At 37.7% G+C, this 21,168-nt stretch overlaps 1 protein-coding gene across 3 annotated transcripts; it reads right to left on the bottom strand.

Moving 5' to 3' along the window:
- Window positions 1-2,753: 2,753 nt before the first annotated feature.
- Window positions 2,754-6,393, bottom strand: IFT22 (intraflagellar transport 22). Of its 3 annotated transcripts, none has more exons than XM_087926868.1 (6): window positions 6,240-6,362; window positions 5,469-5,724; window positions 4,991-5,070; window positions 4,028-4,117; window positions 3,033-3,232; window positions 2,754-2,946 (listed from the first exon to the last, which is right to left on the bottom strand). In XM_087926868.1, exons 2-6 carry the CDS (start codon window positions 5,514-5,516, stop codon window positions 2,798-2,800), a joined length of 567 nt encoding a protein of 188 aa, XP_087782994.1. In that variant the 5' UTR covers window positions 5,517-5,724; window positions 6,240-6,362; the 3' UTR covers window positions 2,754-2,797. The 3 variants fall into 3 exon arrangements, with proteins under 3 accessions (XP_087782994.1, XP_087783003.1, XP_026564329.1); XM_087926877.1 differs by having other exon boundaries at window positions 6,025-6,335; XM_026708544.2 differs by lacking the exon at window positions 5,469-5,724 and having other exon boundaries at window positions 6,240-6,393.
- Window positions 6,394-21,168: the final 14,775 nt, after the last annotated feature.

The following is a 21,168-nucleotide window of genomic DNA, read 5'->3' as shown; positions in this document are numbered from 1 at the left end:
CAAATTTTGTTCCTTCCTACAAAAAATACTGATAGAAACTAATTATTGAAAATTAAGGGTACACAAACTTTAGGTTAGGTTAGAGAAGCATTTGTGATGATATTCCCATGTTAGCAAAATCTGCTGGCACACCATGAGAAATTAATCAAAGCTAAAACAAAAAAAGCTATGTTCAATTGTACATAGATTAAAAAAAGAATCTGTCCTTATCTCTGTGATTTACTTCTCTGGACTTGTCTTTTTCCAGCTAGTGGCTATTCTGAAATGGCAGTGAATGGAAATGGAAAATTCCTTCTCTTTCCCAATACTGCACAGGCATAAGAGAACTGCCCACTTTGGAAAGAATCTACTGATTGCAGTTTGGCAAGAATAGTTTTGAAATTTGTCCCTTTGCAGTAAGGACACATAGAATTGAAACATTCCTATATGTTGTAGGAACAGTAGAAACAGAACTTGCATTCCCATACTTAACAAACAATGAATTGTTTTCTTCCAGGCTTATTAAAAAAATATTTAGCCTAACTGCAGATCAAAAACTGAACTGGTAAAGAATCTCAAATGGGTTCGCACATGCCTATCTAGAGTGTACCCTGGAGTCTCACAAAATGACTTATTGCAAGTTTTAATTTCAGTTTCTGTAAATTAAAAAGTAAGTAAAGCAGTAAATATCCAGTTTAATTGACTTAATATAGTGTGTGAATACATCATAGGTTGGATTCAAATATCATGCTATCTAGGATTTGTTCGGAGTTTAGTTTATTTGTTCAATAAAGTATCATTGACTTTATTCATATTAACTAATGGCTACAAAAGATATTTGCAAAAACCAGACTAGCTAGGTCAAAGAACACAAGCCAAACTTAATGAATACTTGATAATTGAGCTTGATCCATAAACCCAACCGCACTGTCTTGTGCTTATGTTATTTTTCATACTTAGATAATAATGTTTGGTTAGTCATTTTTGATGCACCAAACCTCTTATTAAACTTTCATTTCAAAGGTGGGAGGAGTTGGAATCACCTCTGAGTAAAAGCGGTATTATACGGTTGGATTGGGTGCAAAATTGGTGTTGCATTTTGTGCACAATGGTATTGGAATCTTTGGCGTCTTGTTACCAAAACAAAACTTGTTGTATAAACACTACTTTTAAGATCTTTCTGTTTTAAAAAGGAGAAAAAATATTTGTTCCATATGCCTTTCAGAAAATCAAATAGATATCGCCAAATTGAATAATTGCTGCATCTGAATTTCCCCAAAAGAGAAGATCCAAGTGTTTTTATTCCTCTGTTAGAATCCTCATAGCTGTTTCCTCTCTAATAAGGTCCAGGTCAAGTTACACATCTCTGTAGAATAATTTCATTTTTCTACTCTTATCAGCATGATGTAATCTTTCATGTGGACTTTTACCTATGTCAGACCTTTTGTCTTTCTCTAGTACTATAGATGTTTCTTCTGCAACTTCATCTGCCAGGAGTCCTCTATAAACTAAAAAACCCTTCCAGATCCGGCATAGAGAGAATGGCCACTCACGAAAAATCTAAACCAGGGCCACTGTCACCCATCAATTCCAAGTAGCTAAGACTTTGTTTGAGATACTTGAAAATGATATATGACTGCTCATGCATTGTTTATCATTAAAGAATCCTTGGAAGAAATAAACCAAAGCACATTTAATGTTGCATGGAAGACACTTTGGCCTCAGTTAGTTAATAATTTCACCAATTTTCCTGCTATTGCTGATAATGTCAAACATATTGAAGCTTCTGATCAACTACTGGTAGGCAAAGGATTCAAATATAAGCAAGCAAACAATGTTAATCAGCTCTCTGATCTCATTCTTGCAGCTAAAGAACCAACTGCTTTACCAAATGGATGAAAAAAAGCAAAGATGATTCCAAAGATTAGAGCTGACTTTGTCCATTTTTAAATAAGTGGTTGTAGCATGCAACTGGCTGATTAGATTGGAGAGTGATACTTTTCAGAAATGCAGCATGGTTTAGTCAGTGGACCAATGAATGCCAACAGATGTGATGTAAAGAAGACAGCAATGAAAGAAGAACATAAACTCAATTTACAATTACAGAATGAAGCCAAATATTATAACATTGGATATACTGAAGAATATTTTTGAACAATGGACTCAGAACTTAATTGTAATAGTGTCAACAGAGACATCTGCCTCTATGGAGACTGTGTCCAAAACCAGAATGGGACAACTTGCCACAGCCAACTTGTCACAGTCAATTTGCCACGGGACAACTCGCTGCAGGACAATTGAGTTGAGTTTTGCTCCATTTTACGACCTTTCTTGCCACAGCTGTTAAGTGAATCGCTGCAGTTGTTAAATTAGTAACACTGATGTTAAGTGAATCTGGCTTCCCCACTGACTTGCTTGTCAGAAGGTTGGAAAAAGAGATCACATGACCCTGGGACACTGCCACTGTCATAAGTCAGTTGTCAAGCATTTAAATTTTGATCACTTCATGACAATGCTGCAATGGTCATAAGTGTGAAAAATGGTCACGTCACTTTTTAAAGTGTCATTGTACGTTTGAATGGTCACTAAATAAACTGATGTAAGTTGAGGACTACCTGTATATGGGATCCATAGCTATGTATTTTTCATTGTGTACCGCACAGTGAATGCTGATTCCCTTGTTACACAACTCCAAGTCAATACAGTTATTCTCACATTTGGAAGAAAAATGAATTTGTAATCATTAAGAAAGGCCTAATGGAAACTTAAAGTTATTTATAAATAATAGCCATTTATTTCTCCAATGTTTATCATATTACTAATTAATAATCAGCATCTCCTCTCTGTCCCGGTTCTCATTTACCAAATTAGTAATATTCTTCAGGAACTTCACAAATTCCATTCGGACATCTTCAGGGTCTTCTTCAAGGCTGGAGTGTATCAATGTCAGCCTGTTCAATGGTGAAGCTTCGAAGTTGAAGAGAGAAAACTGAATCAGGTTTGTAATTTGACAAAGATTACACAAAATGGGGAAATAAAGGTTATGGTCTTACGCAATGTGAGATTCTCTACATCTGCAGTGCCTGGCTTGTGATGTGCAATGAGCAAGCACTGATTCTCAAGCAACTGCTGCTGTTGGACAAAACAGGAGTACCACATTTCAATTTCCTTCACATGGCTTGGCAAGTCTGGATTAAAAATAATGACAACACCATGGGAATCTTTCATCAGAGCAGGCCAGCAAGTCTCAAACCTAGAAATGCAAAAGAAAAAGAATGTGGCTGGAAACACTTGTTTGATAGAAATTATGCAACCCAGCTGCAGATAATAACTGGTTTCACACTGCTTCAAGCCACAGTTTTTCAACTACTTAATATGCAGCCCATCATTATCGAAGTATAAATATTAATGTAAAACGTCAAGCATAGTTTGCTAATCACAGCAGTTGGGTTCATATAACACAGTATTTCCCAGCTTTAGCAATTTTAAGATGAGTGGACTTCAACTCCCATAATTGGTGCCTGGGGAATTTGGGGAGTTAAAGTCCACATATCGTAAAGTTGATGAAGTTGAGAAACATTGGCATATTGTATAAGATGAAATCAACAAGCCAAATAATTGAATTAAGCCTTAATGTGAAATGTGAAATTCTTATACGGCTACAGATGTGCATATCTCATTTCTCTTACAGTCCAACAAAACTCACAGGGTGGTTGTAGCTTGAATGATGGAAGATAAATTGTTATGTATAACATTTTAAATTCCCCTCAAATAAGCAGCATACCATAATTGCAATAATAAATACAAAAACAGTATATGCCTTGAGCCTTGAACCCTTTCAGAATCTAATGTACATCAGTTTATGACACTGTCATAATGCAAATACCCACCAAACTACTTGTCTGCAACAAGGTGCCTCTTTATCTGTGGAGGCTTTCTATGTGAATTAAAAAGCTGGTTTTTTAATCAATGTATCACACCAAGAAGTACAGGTTGTGAATGGATCTACACTGAGAAAGCTGGCAAGATATATAAAAAACTTGCTCACTTTTGATCACCTCCACAATCCCATAGTTCAAACCGACATCCTGGTCCTTTGTTGTTTCCATTGAAATGTGGCTTCTCATATTCTAAAATCCTAAAATTTAAAAATAGATACGTTTGAGTAAATAAAGCAGGCATGTTAGAGAAAGAGGAACCCTGATTTGTATACTGCCAGAATATTTTTCAGATGAACTGTACTGTATCATATTACTTGCCATGGTTAATTTCTCTTCTTTCCAATCAAAATCTAATTAGAACTCTCTCAGACTCTCTCAGAACTCTCTCAGACATTCAATTTTCTCTGCCCATTGGCTAATATAAGCTACTACTATCTCTAGTTTCAATAGAAAGAGGCAGTCATAGTCTTGGATTTATGCATTAGCCTGTCAGTTAAGAGCTGCATGCAGACAAATGTATTGTATGGAATTTGCATGAAAAGGGCAATTGAAGACTAGACCATTCCCTGTATCCTGAGATTAACAAATCAAACACCAGAGAATGCAAAGTCCTTCTTCTGTCCTCAGCAGAAAAATGCAACTATCTCACCTGAGCCACACATTTAGCAAATCTTTCTATAGGATAGTAATCTTGGGGAGAGTTATTTATAAGCAAGATAATCACATTCATTTCTGCAGTGATCCACATATATTAGACGGGGTATGTACTAAATGTCAAGTTTCATTATTGAAGAAGTAACTTAACACAAGTAGTGCTCGACTTACAACTATTCATTTAGGCACTGTTCAAAGTTACAGTGACACTGAAAAAAGTGATTTAATAACTACCTTGTTTAGAAATTCTGGTCCCAATTGTGTTATAAGTCAAGGACTGCCTGTAAATCAGTATGATCTAGTACTGTTTTCAGACAGTGAGAAATTACTAAGAATGATTTCATTGAATGGTTTCAGACATTTTAAAGCTTGTTTGTGTAATCAGATGCACAGCAAATAAGTCTATTTCTCCTCACCTTACTCCTTGTGTGGGGATGTAACTGCCAATACTTTCAGTGGTCTCTGACAAGAAGTTTGCCAAGACAGATTTTCCAGCCTATCACAAACAAATTCAGAAACACAATTACCGAAGCATTAGCAGAAATTAAATTACAACAAAAGTACTTTGATCATGCACCCAACAAAACTATATCTTTTCATGGCTGCTCTGACAAGTTTGCAACAGGTATTTTTAATACTGGTTGAAGCTTAAAGAAGATGCCACCTGGAATTCTTCCCCACTGTGGTTGATATATTTTTAAATAGTTTAGAAATGCGATGCATAAATGAATGCACAAGACTGGGATTAGTTTCAAGGAACATTCTGACACTGTTTTTCCCATTCAAGGTGAGAGACGATATTTTGGACTCCAATTCCCATCTGCCTCAACCCAAATTGGCAATGATTAGGCATCTTGAAAATACATTTTCTTTGGCAGGTAGTCTTCAACTTACAACCACAATTGAGTCCAAAATGTCCGTTGTTAAGTGAATTTGCCCCATTTCTTTAAACTTGCTTGCCACAGTTGTTAAACAATCACTGCAGTTAAGTTAGTAACACTATTGTTAAGTAAATATGGCTTCCCCATTAACTTTGCTTGTCAGAAGGATGCAAAAGGTGATCCCATGACCCCAGGACACTGCAACCATCATAAATATGAGCCAGTTGCCAAGCATCTGAATCTTGAACTCAAGACCATTGATGCAACAACTGTAAGTGTGAAAAACAGTCATGAGTCACTTTGTTTTAGTGCCATTGTCACTTTGAACTGTCACTAAAGGAATGGATTGTAAGTCAAGGACTACCTGTAATAAGAAGAAACCTGCTGGATCAGACTAGAAAAACAAAAGACTCAGCAGAATACTAAGGAAAGGATCTCTTAAAGATAGACTGTTTCTTAACATGAAGGTTCTACAGTGCTGTTTTAATGGCCGTTATCAGTAGGAATAGAAAACGCAATTGCTTTATTATGCAAACTCGCACCCAGCTTTTCAGCATCTTCTTTCTCACCCTTAGGCAACCCGATGCCTTTGGGAGTCCACCGAGGCAAGTGAAGACAACAGAACTCTGTCCTTCCTCACCTGCGATCTTCGGGGGAGTCAATAGGCTGTAACTCCGGTTTGTCTCGCGGCCTTTCCCGTCCGATTTCGGAAAAGGACGAGGAGTCGAGAGACAAGACTGAGAGAGGTTTCCTTTCTTTGAGAAGGTCTTGGAAGCACACTCACCTCACTGGGACCTACGAAAAGGAGTTTTACTTTTAGCATCACTTTCGGACTAGGCCATACAGCCCCGGCCTTGCATAGAAAGCCGACCCGACGTTCGAAATCCAGACCGCTCCGCCCAATCCAGCCACGCGCGTGTTGCTAAGCGCGGTTGCTATGGGCAGGAGAAGGAGAGTTGCCCTGATAGTCTCTGTTTGCCGGTCTCAGGGCGGGGCGGTGGAGAGTTTATCTTCATCTGTAATTAAACTGTTTGCTTCTCTTACGGATCGTTTTTTTTTTAAAGCTGTTAAGACTTTGGTTTAATGGCAACAGAGTATATTCTGGCAACATGCTTTCCTAAATCACAATCACACTGCACTAGTTGCAAGGAATACACTCCTAAGACAACATTTTCTTTATTTTTCCCCTTTTTTCATGCCTTTATCCCTGCTTTTGCTAAAGCAACCTGTGATCCATGAAAGCCCGTGGAAAAAGTTGCCAGAAGGCTTTGCAAATTGAATTCAGTGGGATAGTGTGCTCAAAGAAATATATTTTCTTCCTATTCCCAAATCCAAATCCATTTTTCAAAACAGTGCTCAAGTTTCCTGTTGTTTTTTTTTAATCAGAGAAGTTAATAAAAAAGAAAAACCTTTTTAAAAGGTTCCTCACTGAAGATTTTTGGGTGAACTAAGCATGACAATCCAGAGGGAGTCCTCTGATGGGTTAAAGTTTGGCAAAGAACTGAAAATAATAAGAATAAATACACAATTAGTGAAGGAAGATAAGAAACAAAGCCTGCTTTGAGTATCTGCTTTGACTTAGTGTTATTCAAATTATTCAGCTGAATAAGTGTCTGGCTTCTATGGTGGTTAAAAGGACACACGTTATGTAAGAAGGTGAGGATATATATGGACTATGATCCAAAGTCTTGGTCATTGGACCACAATTTAGTGCTAGCTAGGAATTCAGGTTTTGCTTATAAAATGATAGGGATTTAATTGGTGTGGCTAATGAAGAATGTTGTGGTACCTAATTAGTTTCATAAAATCACCTACATGATATTTTAATGTCTCACAATAAACTTGCTTGGCCACATCTAGAATACAATGCACAATTCTGATTGTCACATCACATCTCAAGAGGGATATTGTGGAGCTGGAAAAGGTGCAGAAAAAGCAACCCAAAAGAAAGGAAGGCTTGGGAAAACTTAAAAAACAATGGCTAGAATTGTTTAGCTTAGAGGAAATATTTTACAGGATTGACTGGTCTTATATTAACCCACAATAACGGAAGAAAGCAAGTCTTTTCTAAGAGTTGGTTGGTTTATACACCAGAACAAACCTGCGCTCTTAAATGTTACTGCATATGTTTAATTAATAATTCTTGTTCAGCTGGGGGGAGAGAGGTGATGATCACAAAGGTTTGCCTTGGGCCCAACCTTCCCTGCTAATACTCTTGTTGGTAAATTAACAATAGACCTAGAGGTGACTAGGCAGTTTGTTTATTTATAAAATTAGAACTAATTTGAGAGTTCAAAAATTATAAATATAAAACCGCTTAGGGCCATAAAGCACTGTGAAGCAGTATATAAGTCTAAGTGCTATTGCTATTGGATAGAATTATTGAAAATTAAGCAGAATGTTATAGGGATATGTAACTACTGGGGTCTGAAGTGAGAAAGATGCTTCACGTTCATACTGAGCATCTTCATAAAGAAATGGAGTCATGCAATCTAAAAAAAAAAATCATTTCCGAGTCCAAAAAGTACCAAAAAGGAATTAAGGAGATGACAACAGGGCTATGTAAGTATAATTAAGAGAGTCTGATTGCATCTTTTTGAGTTCTGAAAGTTGGTCCACCCTCTATAAGGTACCTTACGGAGAGGAAGAACACAACTCTTATTGCTGTTACTAAGAAATAGTTAATCCACTCAACAATAATTGCATTTCTGTGGACAATTTACACAATGATTTCAGTCATAAAACAGTAAAATGATAAAACAGTAAATCATTGAAAAAGTATCTATAGGATTATAGAATTCTTTACAGAATTCTTTATTGGCCAAGTGATTGGACACACAAGGAATTTGTCTTGGTGCAAATGCTCTCAGTGTACATAAAAGATACATTCATCAAGAGTCAAGAATCATAAGATGCAACACTTAATGATAGTCATAGGGTACAATAAGCAATCAAATCATATTAGGAAATAGTCAATATAAATCATAAGGATACAAGCAACAAAGTTACAGTCATATGGTCACAAGTGGGAGGGGATGGGTGATAAGGAGGGCATGAGAAGATTAATAGTAATAGTGCAGACTTTGTAAATAGTTATAGTTATCATCTTAACCTTTAACCGCAAGTCTTGTCAGGGCAGAAAACAAAAAAAAATGAGATGGTAGATTTATTTACTGCTCAGAAACTAAGAACAACCTTTGGACAAATGTAGTAAAAGGCAGCACTCTTCTAGAAAGATCTATATATACAGTATCTATAGATATATCAGTATATATACTGATTATATCAGTTCTACTTTATCAAACTGTGAGATGCTTGCAGCAAGGCAATCAGAGAGCAAACAAAATTGGCTTTGCTTTCATATTCATATTTATATATTGTGTATGTTTTTACATCATGTTACTCTCTTTCGATTTATTGTTTGCTTTTTGTTGTTGCACACCACCCTAGAGTTACACTGAATTGGGCAGCCTTATAAATCTACTGAATATAAAAATAAATGTCATTTAGGAAGATTATTCTTTCACTCTCAAACAAATTTTTTTTTTCTTTAAATAAAATCTATGTTTTATTTTACTTGTAAGTGTAAATAGAACTGGCTCAGAGAGCATGCTGTTTCTTCTCAAGTGAATATTTAACTGAATGGATTCTTTCTTGGAAACACAATATTCTTGGTCTGCAGTGTGAATGCTGCAGATTCTGATTTCTTCAAAAATGTTGTCCAGATTACTCTCTACAATGCAAGGATTGGAGGTAAAGAAATTGCAGGAAAAGTAAAACCGTGATTGCATCAAAAGTGGTAAAAGTTTTCTGCTGAAAACCTAGAAAGAGGGTACCCAAAAGGACACTCAGAGCAGTTTCCCTTTCTTAATAAAGCAATTGCTAATATAAAAATTGATAGAGCAACAGTATCCCCTAGTGGCTGACTGTATTTAAATTAATTTCCTTTCTGTTGCCCTTAACTTAATAAGACTGACAGGTTTTCATTGTGTGTAGCAGCCGCTCCTTTTCTCCAGTCCCCGCCTGTGTTCTGTTTTTTGTTAGGATAGAAAGTGAAATATGAAACAGTATCCCACCCAACTCTCTCTCTCTCTCTCTCTCCCCCCAATTATCTGGTTCAGGGAGCAGAATGCTGGATTGGCTGCTGATTTAGCCTGTGAGTGGGTGGGCTACACACTTCCTGGCCTACTGGCACCCGCGTTTCCAGTACAATTTCTCTCTTTTTCTTTTAAAGGAGAAAGTCATCTCGCTGGCGACAAGGCGGTGACTTCATTGCATTCGATAACCTGACCCTTGGCTGTGCAACTCAATACTTCCTTAGGAATAACACTTCTTCAAGTTTAGCTCCCAGGGTGGTTTGTGCAGTTATTTACTTCTGGAGCAGCTCACTCATCAGGTAGCTAATTCATAGCTCATTCCCTTGAAACCCTCTGGCTTGAGTGGAATAGTGTAGAAGGGATTCTCAAACTCTTCTTGGCAAATTGGCCTCATTCTTACCATGACCCTAGTGGAATCTTTGAGGGTGGACAGCAAAAAAGTCAAGATGGCAGCTGTGACTGCCTAATTGAAGTCCTGCCCTTTTCTTATGTAAAAAAAATGGGCAAAGCTTCAATTATGTGGTTGAGATTACCTTCTTAACAAACTTTGTCCTTCAGGTGCTGACACTGTGTAGCGTAAGCAGCCCAAATAGACCAGTTTGAACTTGATAGGTCATCGTGGGTTTTACGACGATGCCGAACCCCACAGTCCATGTGATAATGTTTTGGGTGCTTGGCAAACAGCTCTTACAACATTATGTGACCATGATTTTTGATATTTTTGCCAGTTTTGAACATTTACTTCTGTTTTTTTGCAAAATAACACCCATTGGGTAGAATGGATTTGCTCATAGATAACACTGTTTGCATAATAAAAAATTGGATCTAGTCATATGCCTTGACTTACAACCATAACAACTTACAACTCAATAATGGTCATAAGTTGAGGACTACCCATACTCTGAGAGATTCCAGGATGTAGCCACCTGAACTTCTTCTTCCCTCCCTCCCTCTCTCCCTCCCTCATCCAGTTTGGGACTTATTCAGGAAGTATTCAGAACAGTCATTTATTTGGGGTTTTTCTCTGGAATTTACTGCCTCCTTTGAGAAACAGAGGTACTCCCGCCAAGATTCCCCCCCCCCCGCTTGTCCGGACAACCTCAAAGGGATGACAATTCCCTTGAACCCGAGTCTGTTCCAAGTCTCCTTTATCTCTATTTATTGACATAGTTACACAACCCTTTTCCCCAGTTCAGCTCTCACAAGGGTCCCTAAAACGTGGGAGTAGATTACTAATGGTTGGAACTACTGCCCTTTTCCTTCTGGTTATTGTCTGGTTCTATATCACATTGGGCACTTAGCTGAGTTCACTTGTACAAATTCAAAACACAAGTGGATGATTGGGAAGATTTCTTTCTTTTGGCTCACATCCCCTGTGCCTAAAATACTGGCAAGTGCATAAGATGATAAAATTCTGCCTAGGCTTGTAAAAGCCTGGTCTGTTAAGCTGCAAGTCCCCATTTGCTGCCTGAGTTACATTTTTCCCCTCTATCTTCGCCTGTGGTCTAAGAGAGCCCTGGCTGACATCTGGGCTTGGAGACTAATAATACTTTTTTTTTAATTTAAAGTTGACAGTGATTGGGCTGATATTTTGCTTGCATCCCAGGCATACCTAACTTTTTCTTTGTTCACTGTTCTGTCTGGCAAATTACATTTGCAAACCGTCGTACATATTGCTTGTGTTTTTGGAACAGAAGATAATAAAATCTGATTACTGAAAGTAAAATATTATGTCTACTTGTAACTAACTCATGTTCTCTTCAATCTCCAACCAGCTGCACTCATACACAGTGCTAAAACAATAATGTGGTCTGTCTGATTTGGCTTAGCACACGAGGTAAATCCTAACCATTATTGAGATGGCTATCATCAAACCATGGTTATCCCACAAATTTGAAACTGGATCCTTATATTAATCACAGTAAAAGATGTCTAACCCAGCTTCACAGCAGCTGGCTTCCAATTACTTAGCAATTACTGTGTTTCCCACTCCTAATTATTTAATAATAGTTACAGTAAAACTCAAACTGCTTAAACTCTTGATCTGTAGCCACTCAAACGTTTACAGCCAAGTAGGCCATAGTTTGTTTGATAAGGATTGAATGAATAAACCAATAGCTGAACTCATACAGCATATTAAATTTAACCTAAATAAACCAGGTTCATACAGCATGTTTAATGAGTGCAGATTAGAAGATAGCAGCTGAATTCCTTTAACATGCTAACAAGTAATAACCTTGATTATTTTTGATTGTAATTGAGTGTGTAAGCACAGTCTTCATACCTATGTGTGTGTGTGAGATCCCAGTCACTTCCAACTTCTTTTTCCGTAAGGTTAATAGCCCCACACAATATTTATTCCCCACTTCTGGGTTGTTTCATATCATGGTCAACCATCAGTTGGCAGAAAAGATTTGCCTTTATTGTCTCTCTTCACTGTTATTTAATGGTTGTGGTTCGCCGGCAGCTGGTGCAGATGGCAGAGATGTCAAGACAGTGAGGATGAAAGGGAACCAGTCAGGGAGTCTGGTGAGGACTTGGACGAGGGTCCTACATTTGATGCAGGGATGGGGCCAGGACTATCTGAGAATGGGGTGCTGCCTTCAGAGCCTTTGGAGTCTGGCAGCAACAAAGCAGAGGACCCCAGAGAACCTGGTCCCAGTGTGCGTGTGCGCAGGGCTGCTAGAAGGAGAGAGCAGCTGAAGCAGCAGGGCGACTCGGGAGTAAGGCTGGGAGGTGATTGCCCCTCCCATAAGGGATAAAAGCCAGCCCTTGGTGATGTGCTCTTTGCAGGAAGCAAAGAAGTTCATTAGATTCTGATTCCTCATCGAAGCCCTGGCTTGTCTTTGCTGGAACTTCTGTCGGTTTATCTGCTAATTAAGTGAACGTCTGTTTCTTGGCAGCTTTTTACAACCCTGAAAGGCGTGCTCTTATCTCAGACAACTGTATTTAATGAGTTTTGGCTGGGAATGCAAATAATTCCCAGCATCACATTAAAAAAGGTTTGCTTTGACACACAGCATGTGTTTTCTTAATTTGAAGGAACAGGTTATTGGGCTTTTTACATCCAACATATTTTAACCTTAAGCTGGATACTGTTTTGAAGCAGGCAGATTGTGTTTTAGAAACATTAAATCCAGAGGGAGCATGTTATTATTTTTAAAAATAAAAAAAAAATATAGTACTGTGTCAGAGAAATGAAGGATTGACTGTATACTGTTTCTGCAGGAATAGATTGTATACTGTTGAGGATTTAAGAAAACAGCTGGATTCATACATTGTGAATTTAGCCATAATCTGGGCTGAAACCCACAGTGTATATGTATGGCTTAGCAGGTGGATGTCTATGGAGATTCTCAATCATCCAGATCATAGTTGTCCCAAAGGTGCTTTTTCAAGAGGCAACTGGACTTGTTTTTCTTTGAAGATGCTTCACTCCTCATAAAAGAAGCTTCTTCAGCTCTGACTGGATGGTGGAGAATGGAAGGATTTATTTTCCTTGCAGTCATCTGGTCATTTGAATTCTTTTAGAGAGTCGTTGAGGCCACTTGGAGGTTTGTCCTTGTCCCCAGGGTCACCTGAGTAGTGCAAATAGGTGGGGAGCCTTCTTGAAATTGCTGAAAGGAGGGTGTTCTGGAGCTGTGTTTTCTGCATGATGTTTTCTGCCCTGTGGCCCTTCCCTGTTGAACACAGGCACAGGCTGTTGGGGATAAGTCTGTTATCTGCATCTCAAACTGAAGCGCAAATGGTTCCTGTGGTCTGCTATTTTTCTGGAAATCCATTCATATTCCTGTACCATTCGAAGGGTGTTCATCCCAAAGTGGATGGCTAAATGTCTATGGAGATTCTCAGTCATCCAGGTCATGGTGCTTTTCAAGAGGCAACCGGACGTTCTGATTTTTCTTTGAAGACGTTTACTTCTCATCCAAGAAGCTTCTTCAGCAGAAAATAATGTTTTGGCCAAAGGTTTGAATTTTGCAGTAACACCAGAACAGCTACCAATTTTAGATCTCCTCACAGTCACAGAGTCAGTCATCAGGTACAATAAACTGGCAGAACTGGAAGCAGAACAATGTAAGGACGAAGGCATCTGCAGCCCTCGCCAGTGCCAAAACACCCCCTTCCAAGCTCAGAACTGAAGAAGCTTTTTGGATGAGAAGCAAAACATCTTCAAAGAAAAACCATGATCTGGATGACTGAGAATCTCCATAGATGTTCTGAAGCTCTGAAATTCATTCATTCATTCATTCGTCCGTCCGTTCAATTTATACAGCTGCCCACCCTACATACATGGCTCTGAGTGGCTTAAAATAATTGAAAAAAGAAAAGAAATGTAAATATATAAAAACATTAAAAACCATATAAAATATACAATTAGCAACCAAGGCATAAAAACAACAACTTTCAACAAATCTACTGCACAGGCTTTATCACAGACCTGGGTTTCCATGTCTGGTGACACGGCCACATCTTCAAGGGCTTGAAGAAGCCAAGGGTCAGAGCCCATCGGATCTTCTCATCCAAGAAACTTCTTCAGCTCTGACTGGATGGTGGAAGTGAAACATCTTCAAAGAAAAACAAGGAAGTCCAGATGCCTCTTGAAAAAGCACCTTTGGGAGAGCTTCAGAATATCACCAGCCAAGCTGTATTTTAGCTGAAAGATACAAAAGAGGGAGGAGAGATTCTGGCATCTGACTTAATTTGCTCAGAGAATTCTCTGGGGCTCAGTTATGATACTGCTCAGGCCGGTGAGGAGAATGAATCAAATTGATTTGGACAAAGCTTATGAAAACAAGACAAGATCCTCCATTGGGAATAATAAGTATGAGAAAGAAACAGAAAAGCAAAAGGTGGTGAGGATGGAAGGACTGATTTGGCAAAGCTGTTTTGGTCTCCATGTGAAGTGAGTTACTGGAGAGGGATCCTGAGAATCTAGCCAAGCTGGATGCCTGAAATGAAGTGATGGCAGATGGGCAGAGAATGGAGTGGAAGAGGCCCAAGCTGGAATAGCAAGAGAGACAGCAGCAGCAGCAGACGAAAGCAACTTATAAGCCACCCAGAGTTGCTTGAAAATGAGGTGGACACCATACAAATTTAACAAATAAATAAATAATATAAAAACTTGGATTTATGGCTGCCCATCTCTTAGATGTGACTCTAAACAATACTTTAAAACAATGCAAAAAGAAAAAAGCTATCAAGAATAAAAAGATAACAATGGTCACCTAGAACAGGGCAGGGTGTCAAACTCAAGGCCCAGGGGCCAGATCTGGCCTGTGGGGTACTTAGATGTGGCCTGCGGGGGCCACTCTGGAAACAGCAAAGGACCGGGCTGTGGGGCCTCTACCAGTGAAAATGGACCCTTCCCAAGCTCCATTTTCAGCTGCAACAGCTTCCTGCAGCCCTCTGCCAGCTAAACCAGAGCTTGGGAGAGCTGTAATGAAATCTTGACCTTTAGTACATACCCAGATGTGGCCCTCAATGAAATCGAGTTTGACACCCGTGACCTAGAACAAACCCAATAAGCACTCAGAAGAACAGGAACATCTCAAGTGTCATCTAACCATAATCTAAAATATGGTAAATTAAATAAGCTCCTTAGTCCTCAGAGCACATCCCGACCTTTAGTGCTTTACAGAAGGCTGGCAGAATCAAGGACAATCTAATTTTGTGGAGTGTGGTCTTCTGGAAGGCTGACCTGCAAGAGAAAAGGAGCACTGGTATCTCCTGCCTACATTAAAAAAAAAAAAAGCCAATAGGCAGAACTGTGTTATTCAGTGGAGTTTCAAAGATTTTCTTTTTTAACTGTTTTTAAAACTAATTTGTACTACATTTTACTCATTTAAAAAGTGCTTTTTAAAATTTAATTTAAAAATGCATTTATTAATAGTACTAATTTAGTACTGATTTTTAAAAAGCTATATTTTACTAATTGAAGTTTTTAACTAATTTCTTTCTTCTTTTTTTTTTACTACTGATGGGCTTATATTGTCAACCACTCTAGTAGCCAACTCTCAGCTCCCCAATGCACAATTGAGACGAATACCAATACAAATCTACTTTAAAAATAAAACCATCTATTATAATAACACAAAACTGAGAAACATACTCAGGAGAATAAACCCCATTCATCCTCAGGAGGGGTATAATACACTTACTCTCAAAACAGGAAGCAAGGACAGAAGGCTGCAAAGAGGGGACAGGCACCATGCAGCTGCAGACCCAGCCATCCCTGCAGGTAAGCCATGTTTTGTGTTGCAAGCCATTAAACCAAAGACAAATGAATCACGTTTTAGCTCAGCATGGTATGGGAACCCAGACACAGAAAACAGCAGAAATTACTTTTCATCCAATTAAAAGGTTGTCTGAATGGTTGTTGTGTAGAAAATGTTTAATTAACACACATAAGACATTTATTTATTATTTATTGTCTCATTGTCCAAGTTGACTCTTCAAATTAGTAGTAAAACTGTCCCTTTTCTTTCTGTTACCTTATTAATATACAGTGCTTTTTATGGATTGGCCTGTTCACATTTCTAGGTTGCTCTTTTTTAAACATGGAAAAGAAATCTCCCTTATCAGGAATGAATGGGTATTTTTGTTGGCTGCTTCTGCTTCCAAACTGTGCTGCTTCCAATTTATCAACATAGTTTTGAGAAATTGTTCCAATAGACAGTTTTGAAAGACACCTTAGGGGGAAAGAGAGAACCTATTTATTACCCCTAATTTAAGCCATTATATGACATATCTCTAAAAGACTGAAGAATGTATGTCATCTTCAATTTGCCATTTCTAAAAGAATTAGGCTGCTTTCTCTCTCTTCTCCAAAACCAACCCACATTAACTTGCAAAACAGGTAAATTGTATTTAACTAGATTTTCTTATAAAGAAGTTTTTTAAAAAAAATCTATTTACTGTCATCATTTTCTTAGCCCATTATCTTATTTCTCATACTGTCCAGGACATCAGGATCTATATTCTATATTCACTTCCAATGGTGCTTGGAGCGGTTTAATTAAACTTTGCAAATGATGCAAGGGAATAGAGATAAATATGCCCCTCATTGCTTCACTCCTATCCCAGCCTTCTTCAAAAAGCCATTTTCCTGTCAGGTGCAAGCAACCAGAGCCACTCACGAATAATAAAAATCAGTAACTTTATTATATACCATTATATGTTACAAGAATCTCACAAGACCACTTTCCTTCCCCTGGGAACTATCAGATAAGGCTTCTTCATAGATCTTGGGGGAAAGTTAAGTTTCTCCTGCTTGTGGCTGCGTGAAGATTCCAAGCTAGGCCCTTGCTTGACCCGCCCTCCAGCCTGGCTGGTATATTCCTAATATCTCCAAACCTATTGAGTGCAACTCTTATAATTCCCATTGCCCATCCTCACTAGATATTGCATTCGGAACATAAATGTGATCTTCAATGCCATTCAATTGAGATGACCAGTTAGGTTTGAGGGATAAATAGAGAAAAAAATGGGACTTTGCTTCTATATATAATTGCAGCAAATTTTTTGTATGCTCAGAGATGGAAAGATTTACAGAGTCTCACAATGGAAGAATGGATGGTGAAGATAATGGAACTGACCGAGCCGGCAAAACTTACTATCTTCATTAAAAAAAAGAATTTGTCTAATTTTGTTTCCATGTGGAAATTGCTTTTTGACTTTTTGCTAGAAACAGAAAGAAATGCTACATTAATTTTAAGATTTGACAAATAGAAGTATTTATGAACTTCTGTATTTATGGAAATACAGATATTGTTGACTTTTAGATCAAAAGTTCAGTGCATTATATATTTGCAGCTATCCTGAAAATAGCAAGTTATTCTTTATTTCTTTTTGTTTTACTTTATTCCTCTACAACTTCTTTTATGTTTTTCTTTCTTAATCTTTTTGTTTGTTTGATTTTTTTTAAGCTTTTGTAAAACTTTAATAAAGTATATAAAAAAGAAAAAACTGGGATGACCAACAGAGAGAGCAGGATCTTTCAAACTGATGAGGTCCCTTGAGACGTCACGGTGGTGGGGGGAGGGGAAGAGTTCAGATGCAAATAGCCAAATTTTTATTACTAGAACTTTGCCTCCTGATCAAGATTTATGAGATATTTTTAAATTAACAATTTTCATAGCCTGAGGTTTGAAAACCTCTGATATTGACCAATACCTAACAACACAGCCTGGCTCAGATTTAATCTGTAAGTCTCCTAAGATACTTCATTGGTTTCCCTTATCCCATTCATCAGTTTTTTTCTGCTGTCTTCCGTTTTTTATATTTCCCCAATTTGACAAAATATATTAAAGTCCACCACCCACTTTGAACAATCACACAATTAGCTAGTTCTTCTTCTAGTCCATGATACTTCAGTACATAACCAACTTTAAATCTATAATTCAGAAGCTTTCCTTTTCTGTCTCTTGTATGTTTTCAATATCCAGCTTTCATCCAGTTGCCTATTATCACCGAGAAAAACATTTTCTTTTATAATTCTGTCCTTGTGACATGATCTTACCGAAGTTTGTAATTGCATTCTTCCTTGGATTGATCTCTTTGCTTCTCCATCTTTATTTATTCTTATATAAGAAAACTGTTTTCTGACTCTAAGAAAACAAAACTATTTACACCTTAATATCATTCCCATTAACTGGGAATGAACTAAGCCTGCAGGTTGACATTCCCTTTGTGGTCTTCTTAATTTTTAACATTAACAAAGATTTGTTATTTTCATACTAAGTCTTTGCTAATTTATTAAAGTAATGGCATGCATGCTTCTCAATTTATTGATCTAGGTGAAACAAAATTGTGCTTACTTCAGCTTTTCTGGCACACTAAATGAGGACTACCTGTATTATGTTAATTGGATACATTAAACAGATATAGGAACATAGTTTATTTTCCTTTTCTTGTTATTTTCTATTATTTGTTGACTTTCCTGAGATACTTTCCTTGCCTTTTTCTTTCCTTGATTGATGTTAAAAGTCTTGAGTCATTTTGTTCTTTTTGGCCAAGCCTTTCATCCTTCATCATATGAGCTTTTCTTGAAATTTTGAGAACTTTTCTCTACTTTTTCACAGTGCTTCACTCTTCCCACTGTGCTTTAGATTCTTTCATGCATCAGTACTGAATCTCTCCCATTGCTTTCCCTTCCCTTCCCTTCCCTTCCCTTCCCTTCCCTTCCCCTTCCCTTCCTGTACCACTCAGCTCCCAAGAATCTGGGTATATCCTCCAGATGTAATCTTCCTGGCAAATCTACTCTGTTTAATTCTCTAATCTTATCCTTTACATATGAAACAATAATTCATAGTCTATTCCAAATCTTGCACCTAGAAATGTTTTGGCTGACTAGAATGCAGTATCTTCTGTTTTGTATTATGTATTTAAATTTACTCCAAAGTCTCCTGGTAATTTATGATGCTTGAAGCAACTATTGGTAATGAACAATAAACTCTTTTTACAATACTCTTATGAACCCAGGATATTCCCACCCCCCACCCCGAGTTATAGCTCTTATATTTGTATCAGCTGAGTAGACAGAACGTACTAAATTCAAAGGCAGGTTAAGAAAACAAGATTGCTGGCTTCGTATAAGATGCTATGCTCTCCATATGATGGATGATGGTGAGATGAATGATATTATGAACTAGACATTGTAAAAGCTGAAAATTGCTCAAAAAGAATGATATGAATTTATAATCAAAGTCTAATAATGGTTTGATAATAATATAATATGATATTGATAGCTGATCTATATAATATGAATTGCAAGTTAAGATTAGGAGGGAAAGACTGTTAATATTGTGCACAAGAGATATGTACCAACCGACACACTGTACAATGGAAAGATGGTTTTATGTTTTGTATTTATGTTTGTGTTTGTATATTTTGTTAAAAAATAAAAAAAAAACTTTTATAAAAAAAAAAAGAAAGGGTGTCTCATATTTCATATTTAACTTGTGGTCAACAAAGACAAGAGCCAGTAAGGTACCATGGTATAAACTGGGGGATGATGAGGTCTACCCCCACTTTAAGCACAAAGGCAGCTGAGTAACCTCGGGCCAGTCATTCTCTCTTAGCCCTAGAAAGCAAACAGTGGCAAACCACTCTGAAATCTCGCCAGAAAAACCTGCACAAACTTGTCCAGGGAGTCACCAGGAGCCAACATTTACTTAAAGACTACACACACACACACACACACACACATACACACGCACACGCACACGTACACACACACTTCTCTTCATACATATTACTGTCAATACTAGTCCCCCTCATTTTTTTTTCTCAGATGATTAACATTACGTTTTCCCCATTACATTCCATAATCTTTATTTCAACCCAGTGCTCAAATCTGTTTAGATATTTTTGAATCTTCCCTCTTTTATCTGAGGCATTAGCCACAGCTAATGACAGCTTTGCGTCATTCGCAGATTTGATCCCCTTATTAACTTCATCCAAGTCATGGATAAAAACATTGAACACCACAGAGCCAAGGAAAGAGTCCTATGACATTCCCCTCAAACTTCTCTCCAAGCTGGAGCCATTATGAAGCATTTTTGTGGTATGGTTATTCAGCCAGCTGTGAGTTCATCTAACAGTCTCATTTAGCCCATATTTTATCATTTTATGAAAGGGGAATGTCATGAGGCATTCAATAAAAATGTTAATGCGCTATGTCTAGATGATTCCTTTGATCTAATGAACTACAAACTTTATCAAGGAAGGAGCTGAGGTTATGATGGTGGGTTATCCCATTCCGTATTGTCTGCAACAAATCCATGCTGGGCCTATTAATTGTCACATGTCTATCCAAATCTTCAGAAACACCATCAGTAAAGGAACCAGGAATCAAGAAAATTGCCACAAATTAGCTATTGGTAGAATAGCAATGAAGACCTTTTATTTTTAATTATATTTTTATAATTAAAATTTTTTATTTTTTATTTATATTTTTAAACGCTGTGATGTGTGACACCTACAAAGTTCAGAATCAATGCAGGTAATAGGCTTTCCTTAAGATACTCTGTGGCAGAAGACTTCTGAGAATACCATAGACAGTCTAGAAAATGAATATATACAGTGGATCCTAGAACAGTGGTGGCCAACTTTTTTGGGCTCCTATGCCAAAAATTGTGTGTGCGCTTGTGCTCGCATGCCATCACCCAAATGGAAAGATGGAAAGAGTGTGCTGTCCCAGCCAGTCTATGGGAATTGGATAGTTACTTAGGAATTATGAGCGGTCCCCTTAAGGGGGTAAATGTAGTTAAAGATATCCTGGGAAATGTAGTTCATGTCACGTGGCCACACCTGTAATCCCGATTGGTCACTAATTTGACCCTCGCTGGGTTGGGGGAGTTTCCCTCACTTTTGCCTGAACTCCCTAACTCATGGGAGCTGCTTTCTATCGCTACGAGATGGGTTAGGAGATAACCATCTTTTACTTTTCTGTATCCTGTATAGTAGTGGATTTATAAGCTGTACAGATGCAGATAGATAACTCAACAAGATGTCCATAACAAAGTATATTTATTGGTTCATCAGGTATCCTCATAACTCACATTTGTGATGAAGTTCTTCTTTAATGACCAATCCTTTGTACTGTATATCTGCCTT

Source organism: Pseudonaja textilis, chromosome 1 (genome assembly GCF_049901715.1).
Source record: "Pseudonaja textilis isolate UNSWEBS1 chromosome 1, rPseTex1.2, whole genome shotgun sequence".
Taxonomy (NCBI): Eukaryota; Metazoa; Chordata; class Lepidosauria; order Squamata; family Elapidae; genus Pseudonaja; species Pseudonaja textilis.
Note: the sequence above shows the minus strand (reverse complement) of the source record. Positions and strands in the feature narration are given on the sequence as shown.

What these genes read in the sequence shown, in the direction of transcription:
- IFT22 (XM_087926868.1), bottom strand. Translation starts at nt 5,516, where the DNA reads ATGGGGCAAATTCACTTAACAACGGACATTTTGGACTCAATTGTGGTT. An exon ending in ATCCCCACACAAGGAGTAAG is followed by an intron (nt 4,118 to 4,990) that starts GTGAGGAGAAAT and finishes TTTAAATTTTAG; the next exon opens with GATTTTAGAATATGAGAAGC. An exon ending in TGTAGAGAATCTCACATTGC is followed by an intron (nt 2,947 to 3,032) that starts GTAAGACCATAA and finishes TCAACTTCGAAG; the next exon opens with CTTCACCATTGAACAGGCTG.